The sequence below is a fragment of the Oncorhynchus mykiss genome, chromosome 4 (genome assembly GCF_013265735.2).
Source record: "Oncorhynchus mykiss isolate Arlee chromosome 4, USDA_OmykA_1.1, whole genome shotgun sequence".
Lineage (NCBI taxonomy): Eukaryota > Metazoa > Chordata > Actinopteri > Salmoniformes > Salmonidae > Oncorhynchus > Oncorhynchus mykiss.
This window is the reverse complement of record NC_048568.1, coordinates 40,818,142-40,831,832: the sequence shown is the minus strand read 5'-3', so window position 1 is coordinate 40,831,832 and position 13,691 is coordinate 40,818,142. Positions and strand designations below refer to the sequence as shown.

General features: G+C 50.2%; 1 protein-coding gene across 4 annotated transcripts in view; it reads right to left on the bottom strand.

Annotated features, from left to right (window-relative positions):
- LOC110521111 (kinesin-like protein KIF13B) overlaps positions 1-13,691 on the bottom strand; it is an 89,837-nt gene that overhangs the window by 36,362 nt on the left and 39,784 nt on the right. For all 4 annotated transcript variants that reach the window (XM_036976322.1, XM_036976321.1, XM_036976323.1 and 1 more), the window contains one exon: positions 11,630-11,803. In XM_036976322.1, coding sequence (XP_036832217.1) covers positions 11,630-11,803 — 174 coding nt within the window. The remainder of the gene's footprint in view (positions 1-11,629; positions 11,804-13,691) is intronic.

The following is a 13,691-nucleotide window of genomic DNA, read 5'->3' as shown; positions in this document are numbered from 1 at the left end:
TTTCTAGCAGACATAATCCCTATGCCCAGGTAACCTGGCTGAATGATTACCTACACACACCCGGTACCGGTACCCCCTGTACATCGCCTCCACACTGATCCGGTATCGGTACCCCATGTATATAGCCTCCACACTGACCCGGTACCCCCTGTATATAGCCTCCACACTGACCCGGTACCCCCTGTATATAGCCTCCACACTGACCCGGTACCCCCTGTATATAGCCTCCACACTGACCCGGTACCGGTACCCCCTGTATATAGCCTCCACACTGACCCGGTACCGGTACCCCCTGTATACAGCCTCCACACTGACCCGGTACCGGTACCCCCTGTATACAGCCTCCACACTGACCCGGTACCGGTACCCCCTGTATACAGCCTCCACACTGACCCGGTACCGGTACCCCCTGTATACAGCCTCCACACTGACCCGGTACTGGTACCCCCTGTATACAGCCTCCACACTGACCCGGTACCGGTACCCCCTGTATACAGCCTCCACACTGACCCGGTACCGGTACCCCCTGTATACAGCCTCCACACTGACCCGGTACCGGTACCCCCTGTATACAGCCTCCACACTGACCCGGTACCGGTACCCCCTGTATACAGCCTCCACACTGACCCGGTACCGGTACCCCCTGTATACAGCCTCCACACTGACCCGGTACCGGTACCCCCTGTATACAGCCTCCACACTGACCCGGTACCGGTACCCCCTGTATAAAGCCTCCACACTGACCCGGTACCGGTACCCCCTGTATATAGCCTCCACACTGACCCGGTACCGGTACCCCCTGTATATAGCCTCCACACTGACCCGGTACCGGTACCCCCTGTATATAGCCTCCACACTGACCCGGTACCGGTACCCTCTGTATATAGCCTCCACACTGACCCGGTACCGGTACCCCCTGTATATAGCCTCCACACTGACCCGGTACCGGTACCCCCTGTATATAGCCTCCACACTGACCCGGTACCGGTACCCCCTGTATACAGCCTCCACACTGACCCGGTACCGGTACCCCCTGTATACAGCCTCCACACTGACCCGGTACCGGTACCCCCTGTATACAGCCTCCACACTGACCCGGTACCGGTACCCCCTGTATACAGCCTCCACACTGACCCGGTACCGGTACCCCCTGTATAAAGCCTCCACACTGACCCGGTACCGGTACCCCCTGTATACAGCCTCCACACTGACCCGGTACCGGTACCCCTGTATATAGTCTCCACATTGACTCTGTACCGGTACCCCCTGTATATAGCCTCCACACTGACCCGGTACCGGTACCCCCTGTATATAGCCTCCACACTGACCCGGTACCGGTACACCCTGTATATAGTCTCCACATTGACTCTGTACCGGTACCCCCTGTATATAGCCTCCACACTGACCCGGTACCGGTACCCCCTGTATATAGCCTCCACACTGACCCGGTACCGGTACCCCCTGTATATAGCCTCCACACTGACCCGGTACCGGTACACCCTGTATATAGCCTCCACACTGACCCGGTACCCCCTGTATATAGCCTCCACACTGACCCGGTACCGGTACCCCCTGTATATAGCCTCCACACTGACCCGGTACCGGTACCCCCTGTATATAGCCTCCACACTGACCCGGTACCCCCTGTATATAGCCTCCACACTGACCCGGTACCGGTACCCCCAGTATATAGCCTCCACACTGACCCGGTACCCCCTGTATATAGCCTCTACACTGACCCGGTACCGGTACCCCCTGTATATAGCCTCCACACTGACCCGGTACCCCCTGTATATAGCCTCCACACTGACCCGGTACCGGTACCCCCTGTATATAGCCTCCACACTGACCCGGTACCCCCTGTATATAGCCTCCACACTGACCCGGTACCGGTACCCCCTGTATATAGCCTCCACACTGACCCGGTACCGGTACCCCCTGTATATAGCCTCCACACTGACCCGGTACCGGTACCCCCTGTATATAGCCTCCATACTGACCCGGTACCGGTACCCCCTGTATATAGCCTCCACACTGACCCGGTACCGGTACCCCCTGTATATAGCCTCCACATTGACTCTGTACTGGTACCCCCTGTATATAGCCTCCACATTGACTCTGTACCGGTACCCCCTGTATATAGCCTCCACATTGACTCTGTACCGGTACCCCCCTGTATAAAGCCTCCACACTGACTCTGTACCGGTACCCCCTGTATATAGCCTCCACATTGACTCTGTACCGGTACCCCCCTGTATAAAGCCTCCACACTGACTCTGTACCGGTACCCCCTGTATAAAGCCTCCACACTGACTCTGTACCGGTACCCCCCTGTATATAGCCTCCACATTGACTCTGTACCGGTACCCCCCTGTATATAGTCTCCACATTGACTCTGTACCGGTACCCCCTGTATATAGCCTCCACATTGACTCTGTACCGGTACCCCCTGTATATAGCCTCCACATTGACTCTGTACCGGTACCCCCTGTATATAGCCTCCACATTGACTCTGTACCGTAATACCCTGTATAAAGCCTCCACATTGACTCTGTACCGTAATACCCTGTATAAAGCCTCCATATTGACTCTGTACCGGTACCCCCTGTATATAGTCTCCACACTGACTCTGTACCGGTACCCCCTGTATATAGCCTCCACACTGACTCTGTACCGGTACCCCCTGTATATAGCCTCCACATTGACTCTGTACCGGTACCCCCTGTATATAGTCTCCACACTGACTCTGTACCGGTACCCCCTGTATATAGCCTCCACACTGACTCTGTACCGGTACCCCCTGTATATAGCCTCCACATTGACTCTGTACCGGTACCCCCTGTATATAGCCTCCACATTGACTCTGTACTGGTACCCCCTGTATATAGCCTCCACATTGACTCTGTACCGGTACCCCCTGTATATAGTCTCCACATTGACTCTGTACCGGTACCCCCTGTATATAGTCTCCACACTGACTCTGTACTGGTACCCCCTGTATATAGCCTCCACATTGACTCTGTACCGGTACCCCCTGTATATAGCCTCCACATTGACTCTGTACCGGTACCCCCTGTATATAGTCTCCACATTGACTCTGTACCGGTACCCCCTGTATATAGTCTCCACATTGACTCTGTACCGGTACCCCCTGTATATAGTCTCCACACTGACTCTGTACTGGTACCCCCTGTATATAGCCTCCACATTGACTCTGTACCGGTACCCCCTGTATATAGCCTCCACATTGACTCTGTACCGGTGCCCCCTGTATATAGCCTCCACATTGACTCTGTACCGGTACCCCCTGTATATAGCCTCCACATTGACTCTGTACTGGTACCCCCTGTATGTAGCCTCCACATTGACTCTGTACCGGTACCCCCTGTATATAGCCTCCACATTGACTCTGTACCGGTGCCCCCTGTATATAGCCTCCACATTGACTCTGTACCGGTACCCCCTGTATATAGCCTCCACATTGACTCTGTACTGGTACCCCCTGTATATAGCCTCCACATTGACTCTGTACCGTAATACCCTGTATATAGCCTCCACATTGACTCTGTACCGTAATACCCTGTATATAGCCTCCACATTGACTCTGTACCGGTACCCCCTGTATATAGCCTCCACATTGACTCTGTACCGTAATACCCTGTATATAGCCTCCACATTGACTCTGTACCGGTACCCCCTGTATATAGCCTCCACATTGACTCTGTACCGTAATACCCTGTATATAGCCTCCACATTGACTCTGTACCGGTACCCCCTGTATATAGCCTCCACATTGACTCTGTACCGGTACCCCCTGTATATAGCCTCCACACTGACTCTGTACCGGTACCCCCTGTATATAGCCTCCACATTGACTCTGTACCGGTACCCCCTGTATATAGCCTCCACATTGACTCTGTACCGTAATACCCTGTATAAAGCCTCCACACTGACTCTGTACCGGTACCCCCTGTATATAGCCTCCACATCGACTCTGTACCGGTACCCCCTGTATATAGCCTCCACATTGACTCTGTACCGGTACCCCCTGTATAAAGCCTCCACACTGACTCTGTACCGGTACCCCCTGTATATAGCCTCCACATCGACTCTGTACCGGTACCCCCTGTATATAGCCTCCACATCGACTCTGTACCGGTACCCCCTGTATATAGCCTCCACATCGACTCTGTACCGGTACCCCCTGTATATAGCATCCACATTGACTCTGTACCGGTACCCCCTGTATATAGCCTCCACATCGACTCTGTACCGGTACCCCCTGTATATAGTCTCCACATTTACTCTGTACCGGTATCCCCTGTATATAGCCTCCACATTTACTCTGTACCGGTATCCCCTGTATATAGCCTCCACATTTACTCTGTACCGGTATCCCCTGTATATAGCCTCCACATTTACTCTGTACCGGTATCCCCTGTATATAGCCTCCACATTGACTCTGTACCGGTACCCCCTGTATATAGCCTCCACATTGACTCTGTACCGGTACCCCCTGTATATAGCCTCCACATTGACTCTGTACCGGTACCCCCTGTATATAGCCTCCACATTGACTCTGTACCGGTACCCCCTGTATATAGCCTCCACATCGACTCTGTACCGGTACCCCCTGTATATAGCCTCCCCATTGACTCTGTACCGGTACCCCCTGTATATAGCCTCCACATTGACTCTGTACCGGTATCCCCTGTATATAGCCTCCACATTGACTCTGTACCGGTATCCCCTGTATATAGCCTCCACATTGACTCTGTACCGGTACCCCCTGTATATAGCCTCCACATTGACTCTGTACCGTAATACCCTGTATAAAGCCTCCACACTGACTCTGTACCGGTACCCCCTGTATATAGCCTCCACATCGACTCTGTACCGGTACCCCCTGTATATAGCCTCCACATTGACTCTGTACCGGTACCCCCTGTATAAAGCCTCCACACTGACTCTGTACCGGTACCCCCTGTATATAGCCTCCACATCGACTCTGTACCGGTACCCCCTGTATATAGCCTCCACATCGACTCTGTACCGGTACCCCCTGTATATAGCCTCCACATCGACTCTGTACCGGTACCCCCTGTATATAGCCTCCACATTGACTCTGTACCGGTACCCCCTGTATATAGCCTCCACATCGACTCTGTACCGGTACCCCCTGTATATAGTCTCCACATTTACTCTGTACCGGTATCCCCTGTATATAGCCTCCACATTTACTCTGTACCGGTATCCCCTGTATATAGCCTCCACATTTACTCTGTACCGGTATCCCCTGTATATAGCCTCCACATTGACTCTGTACCGGTACCCCCTGTATATAGCCTCCACATTGACTCTGTACCGGTACCCCCTGTATATAGCCTCCACATTGACTCTGTACCGGTACCCCCTGTATATAGCCTCCACATTGACTCTGTACCGGTACCCCCTGTATATAGCCTCCACATCGACTCTGTACCGGTACCCCCTGTATATAGCCTCCCCATTGACTCTGTACCGGTACCCCCTGTATATAGCCTCCACATTGACTCTGTACCGGTATCCCCTGTATATAGCCTCCACATTGACTCTGTACCGGTATCCCCTGTATATAGCCTCCACATTGACTCTGTACCGGTACCCCCTGTATATAGCCTCCACATTGACTCTGTACCGGTACCCCCTGTATATAGCCTCCACATTGACTCTGTACCGGTACCCCCTGTATATAGCCTCCACATTGACTCTGTACCGGTATCCCCTGTATATAGCCTCCACATTGACTCTGTACCGGTACCCCCTGTATATAGCCTCCACATTGACTCTGTACCGGTACCCCCTGTATATAGCCTCCACATTGACTCTGTACTGGTACCCCCTGTATATAGCCTCCACATTGACTCTGTACCGTAATACCCTGTATATAGCCTCCACATTGACTCTGTACCGGTACCCCCTGTATATAGCCTCCACATTGACTCTGTACCGGTACCCCCTGTATATAGCCTCCACATTGACTCTGTACCGGTATCCCCTGTATATAGCCTCCACATTGACTCTGTACCGGTACCCCCTGTATATAGCCTCCACATTGACTCTGTACCGGTACCCCCTGTATATAGCCTCCACATTGACTCTGTACCGGTACCCCCTGTATATAGCCTCCACATTGACTCTGTACCGGTACCCCCTGTATATAGCCTCCACATTGACTCTGTACCGGTATCCCCTGTATATAGCCTCCACATTGACTCTGTACCGGTACCCCCTGTATATAGCCTCCACATTGACTCTGTACCGGTACCCCCTGTATATAGCCTCCACATTGACTCTGTACCGGTATCCCCTGTATATAGCCTCCACATTGACTCTGTACCGGTACCCCCTGTATATAGCCTCCACATTGACTCTGTACCGGTACCCCCTGTATATAGCCTCCACATTGACTCTGTACCGGTACCCCCTGTATATAGCCTCCACATTGACTCTGTACCGGTACCCCCTGTATATAGCCTCCACATTGACTCTGTACCGGTACCCCCTGTATGTAGCCTCCACATTGACTCTGTACCGGTACCCCCTGTATGTAGCCTCCACATTGACTCTGTACCGGTACCCCCTGTATGTAGCCTCCACATTGACTCTGTACCGGTACCCCCTGTATGTAGCCTCCACATTGACTCTGTACCGGTACCCCCTGTATGTAGCCTCCACATTGACTCTGTACCGGTACCCCCTGTATATAGCCTCCACATTGACTCTGTACCGTAATACCCTGTATATAGCCTCCACATTGACTCTGTACCGGTACCCCCTGTATATAGCCTCCACATTGACTCTGTACCGGTACCCCCTGTATATAGCCTCCACACTGACTCTGTACCGGTACCCCCTGTATATAGCCTCCACATTGACTCTGTACCGGTACCCCCTGTATATAGCCTCCACATTGACTCTGTACCGTAATACCCTGTATAAAGCCTCCACACTGACTCTGTACCGGTACCCCCTGTATATAGCCTCCACATCGACTCTGTACCGGTACCCCCTGTATATAGCCTCCACATTGACTCTGTACCGGTACCCCCTGTATAAAGCCTCCACACTGACTCTGTACCGGTACCCCCTGTATATAGCCTCCACATCGACTCTGTACCGGTACCCCCTGTATATAGCCTCCACATCGACTCTGTACCGGTACCCCCTGTATATAGCCTCCACATCGACTCTGTACCGGTACCCCCTGTATATAGCATCCACATTGACTCTGTACCGGTACCCCCTGTATATAGCCTCCACATCGACTCTGTACCGGTACCCCCTGTATATAGTCTCCACATTTACTCTGTACCGGTATCCCCTGTATATAGCCTCCACATTTACTCTGTACCGGTATCCCCTGTATATAGCCTCCACATTTACTCTGTACCGGTATCCCCTGTATATAGCCTCCACATTTACTCTGTACCGGTATCCCCTGTATATAGCCTCCACATTGACTCTGTACCGGTACCCCCTGTATATAGCCTCCACATTGACTCTGTACCGGTACCCCCTGTATATAGCCTCCACATTGACTCTGTACCGGTACCCCCTGTATATAGCCTCCACATTGACTCTGTACCGGTACCCCCTGTATATAGCCTCCACATCGACTCTGTACCGGTACCCCCTGTATATAGCCTCCCCATTGACTCTGTACCGGTACCCCCTGTATATAGCCTCCACATTGACTCTGTACCGGTATCCCCTGTATATAGCCTCCACATTGACTCTGTACCGGTATCCCCTGTATATAGCCTCCACATTGACTCTGTACCGGTACCCCCTGTATATAGCCTCCACATTGACTCTGTACCGTAATACCCTGTATAAAGCCTCCACACTGACTCTGTACCGGTACCCCCTGTATATAGCCTCCACATCGACTCTGTACCGGTACCCCCTGTATATAGCCTCCACATTGACTCTGTACCGGTACCCCCTGTATAAAGCCTCCACACTGACTCTGTACCGGTACCCCCTGTATATAGCCTCCACATCGACTCTGTACCGGTACCCCCTGTATATAGCCTCCACATCGACTCTGTACCGGTACCCCCTGTATATAGCCTCCACATCGACTCTGTACCGGTACCCCCTGTATATAGCCTCCACATTGACTCTGTACCGGTACCCCCTGTATATAGCCTCCACATCGACTCTGTACCGGTACCCCCTGTATATAGTCTCCACATTTACTCTGTACCGGTATCCCCTGTATATAGCCTCCACATTTACTCTGTACCGGTATCCCCTGTATATAGCCTCCACATTTACTCTGTACCGGTATCCCCTGTATATAGCCTCCACATTGACTCTGTACCGGTACCCCCTGTATATAGCCTCCACATTGACTCTGTACCGGTACCCCCTGTATATAGCCTCCACATTGACTCTGTACCGGTACCCCCTGTATATAGCCTCCACATTGACTCTGTACCGGTACCCCCTGTATATAGCCTCCACATCGACTCTGTACCGGTACCCCCTGTATATAGCCTCCCCATTGACTCTGTACCGGTACCCCCTGTATATAGCCTCCACATTGACTCTGTACCGGTATCCCCTGTATATAGCCTCCACATTGACTCTGTACCGGTATCCCCTGTATATAGCCTCCACATTGACTCTGTACCGGTACCCCCTGTATATAGCCTCCACATTGACTCTGTACCGGTACCCCCTGTATATAGCCTCCACATTGACTCTGTACCGGTACCCCCTGTATATAGCCTCCACATTGACTCTGTACCGGTATCCCCTGTATATAGCCTCCACATTGACTCTGTACCGGTACCCCCTGTATATAGCCTCCACATTGACTCTGTACCGGTACCCCCTGTATATAGCCTCCACATTGACTCTGTACTGGTACCCCCTGTATATAGCCTCCACATTGACTCTGTACCGTAATACCCTGTATATAGCCTCCACATTGACTCTGTACCGGTACCCCCTGTATATAGCCTCCACATTGACTCTGTACCGGTACCCCCTGTATATAGCCTCCACATTGACTCTGTACCGGTATCCCCTGTATATAGCCTCCACATTGACTCTGTACCGGTACCCCCTGTATATAGCCTCCACATTGACTCTGTACCGGTACCCCCTGTATATAGCCTCCACATTGACTCTGTACCGGTACCCCCTGTATATAGCCTCCACATTGACTCTGTACCGGTACCCCCTGTATATAGCCTCCACATTGACTCTGTACCGGTATCCCCTGTATATAGCCTCCACATTGACTCTGTACCGGTACCCCCTGTATATAGCCTCCACATTGACTCTGTACCGGTACCCCCTGTATATAGCCTCCACATTGACTCTGTACCGGTATCCCCTGTATATAGCCTCCACATTGACTCTGTACCGGTACCCCCTGTATATAGCCTCCACATTGACTCTGTACCGGTACCCCCTGTATATAGCCTCCACATTGACTCTGTACCGGTACCCCCTGTATATAGCCTCCACATTGACTCTGTACCGGTACCCCCTGTATATAGCCTCCACATTGACTCTGTACCGGTACCCCCTGTATGTAGCCTCCACATTGACTCTGTACCGGTACCCCCTGTATGTAGCCTCCACATTGACTCTGTACCGGTACCCCCTGTATGTAGCCTCCACATTGACTCTGTACCGGTACCCCCTGTATGTAGCCTCCACATTGACTCTGTACCGGTACCCCCTGTATGTAGCCTCCACATTGACTCTGTACCGGTACCCCCTGTATGTAGCCTCCACATTGACTCTGTACCGTAATACCCTGTATATAGTCTCCACATTGACTCTGTACCGGTACCCCCTGTATATAGCCTCCACATTGACTCTGTACCGGTACCCCCTGTATATAGTCTCCACATTGACTCTGTACCGGTACCCCCTGTATATAGTCTCCACATTGACTCTGTACCGGTACCCCCTGTATATAGTCTCCACATTGACTCTGTACCGGTACCCCCTGTATATAGTCTCCACATTGACTCTGTACCGGTACCCCCTGTATATAGTCTCCACATTGACTCTGTACCGGTACCCCCTGTATGTAGCCTCCACATTGACTCTGTACCGTAATACCCTGTATATAGTCTCCACATTGACTCTGTACCGGTACCCCCTGTATATAGCCTCCACATTGACTCTGTACCGGTACCCCCTGTATATAGTCTCCACATTGACTCTGTACCGGTACCCCCTGTATATAGTCTCCACATTGACTCTGTACCGGTACCCCCTGTATATAGCCTCCACATAGACTCTGTACCGGTACCCCCTGTATATAGTCTCCACATTGACTCTGTACCGGTACCCCCTGTATATAGTCTCCACATTGACTCTGTACCGGTATCCCCTGTATATAGCCTCCACATTGACTCTGTACCGGTACCCCCTGTATATAGCCTCCACATTGACTCTGTACCGGTACCCCCTGTATATAGCCTCCACATTGACTCTGTACCGGTACCCCCTGTATATAGCCTCCACATTGACTCTGTACCGGTACCTCCTGTATATAGCCTCCACATTGACTCTGTACCGGTACCCCCTGTATATAGCCTCCACATTGACTCTGTACCGGTACCCCCTGTATATAGCCTCCACATTGACTCTGTACCGGTACCCCCTGTATATAGCCTCCACATTGACTCTGTACCGGTACCCCCTGTATATAGCCTTGTTATTGTATTATTACATTTTTTACTTTATTTTGTACATATTTTTTATAACTATTTATTGAACTGCGTTGTTGGTTAATCTTACTAGCTTTGCATTATGGCACTCACATTCCTATTTCCAATTCCTGGAGTCGGAGGAAGTCGGAGGAAGTCGGAGGAAGGCGGAGGAAGCAGGGCTTGCTGCACCTCAGATGAAGAAACTACCTCCGAGCCTCAGAGCAAGGGGCTTTAGCACAGGTCTGAGTGAGCGGTGAGCCCCTCCACAAAAACACTACTGCGACGCCAGTGCCTCCACGTTTGGAGTGCTACGTCAGGCATTACCGGAGCCCCCCGTGTCCACAAGGGGACAGACTTCATCCAGCACAACTTAGTTTGGAAGCTTGTTCATGTTTAAATCCCCCCTCTGTAGCCCACTCGGTTACCCTAGGCTCAGTGAAGAGAGGTGTTAAGTTCGAAGGAATGAATCCGAGCCTCGGGCTTATCAACTGTGGAAGCGAGACGCGTATTTCACTGGCCTTGTCAGGCGTGATTATAGATCCTTCAAGCGAAGTCTGTTGTACTGTTCAGGGAACAATAGTCACGTGGTGAGAGACTCCTCTTTAGCGAATAAAAACACAGAAAAGGACACATAGAAAGGCCTTCAAACCTCGGCATATCTAGTGACTCCCCCCATTCAGGGCCGGACGACCACATCCGGGGCCCCTACCTCCAGGAGGGTGGCTAACGTCCTGCAATTCTATCAAATTTTACCATGAGGCCGAGAGAACATTTAGCAGTTTTAAAGCAAATTTTCTGCAATCCTACACATTTTGTCATGGTTATGGCATGTTTATATAATATCTGGGGGGGGGTCCCCCTGCGTGCCAGTTCAGTAATCCGGCCCGACTCAATTGTCCCACCTTGCTACTGTCGAAAAGTACGGTGCAGAGGGGATCTCTGCTGGTGGCTGACGGGGGTGTGGGCACCACCTCCGGGGCAATGAACACAGGCTCATCCTGCCCCCAGAAATGGTACTGGCAGAACACAAAGTTACACAGGTGGCGAGGAAGACCTGTAGCCTGCAGGATCCTGACCTGGAGACAGTGGGGAGGAGAGAAGAGAGTGAGCGGGGAGGAGAGAGAGAGAAGAGAGTGAGCGGGGAGGAGAGAGAGAGAAGAGAGTGAGCGGGGAGGAGAGAGAGAGAAGAGAGTGAGCGGGGAGGAGAGAGAGAGAAGAGAGTGAGCGGGGAGGAGAGAGAGAGAAGAGAGTGAGCGGGGAGGAGAGAGAGAGAAGAGAGTGAGCGGGGAGGAGAGAGAGAGAAGAGAGTGAGCGGGGAGGAGAGAGAGAGAAGAGAGTGAGCGGGGAGGAGAGAGTGAGCGGGGAGGAGAGAGAGAGAAGAGAGTGAGCGGGGAGGAGAGAGAGAAAAGAGAGTGGGCGTGAGGAGAGAGAGAGAGAGAAGAGAGTGAGCAGGGAGGAGAGAGAGAGAAGAGTGTGAGCGGGAGGAGAGAGAGAGAGAGAAGAGAGTGAGCAGGGAGGAGTGAGAGAGAAGAGAGTGAGCGGGAGGAGAGAGAGGGAAGAGAGTGAGCAGGGAGGAGAGAGAGAAAAGAGAGTGAGCGGGAGGAGAGAGAGAGAGAGAAGAGAGTGAGCGGGGAAGAGAGAGAGAGAAGAGTGTGAGCGGGAGGAGAGAGAGAGAGAGAAGAGAGTGAGCAGGGAGGAGAGAGAGAGAAGAGAGTGAGCGGGGAGGAGAGAGAGAGGGAAGAGAGTGAGCAGGGAGGAGAGAGAGAGAAGAGAGTGAGCAGGGAGGAGAGAGAGAGAAGAGTGTGAGCGGGAGGAGAGAGAGAGAAGAGAGTGAGCAGGGAGGAGAGAGAGAGAGAGAGAGAAGAGAGTGAGCAGGGAGGAGAGAGAGAGAAGAGAGTGAGCAGGGAGGAGAGAGAGAGAAGAGTGTGAGCGGGAGGAGAGAGAGAGAGAGAAGAGAGTGAGCAGGGAGGAGAGAGAGAGAAGAGAGTGAGCGGGGAGGAGAGAGAGAGGGAAGAGAGTGAGCAGGGAGGAGAGAGAGAGAGACAAAACACACAGTGTTTTTATGAACACATAATACAGCAGTGTGACTATAGATCCTTTCCCTCAGAGACACTGGACATGACATATTACATTACATATGACATATTACATATGACATATTACATTACATATGACATATTACATATTACATTACATATGACATATTACATATTACATATGACATATTACATTACATATGACATATTACATATGACATATTACATATTACATATGACATATTACATATGACATATTACATTACATATGACATATTACATATGACATATTACATTACATATGACATATTACATTACATATGACATATTACATATGACATATTACATATTACATATGACATATTACATATGACATATTACATATGACATATTACATTACATATGACATATTACATATGACATATTACATTACATATGACATATTACATTACATATTACATATTACATATTACATATTACATTACATATTACATATGACATATTACATTACATATTACATATTACATATTACATATTACATATTACATATTACATTACATATGACATATTACATATGACATATTACATATGACATATTACATATTACATTACATATGACATATTACATATTACATATGACATATTACATATTACATATGACATATGACATATTACATATGACATATTACATATGACATATTACATATGACATATTACATATTACATATGACATATTACATTACATATTACATATGACATATTACATTACATATGACATATTACATTACATATGACATATTACATATTACATATGACATATTACATATGACATTACATATTACATATGACATATTACATTACATATTACATATGACATATTACATATGACATATGACATATTACATATTACATATGACATATTACATAT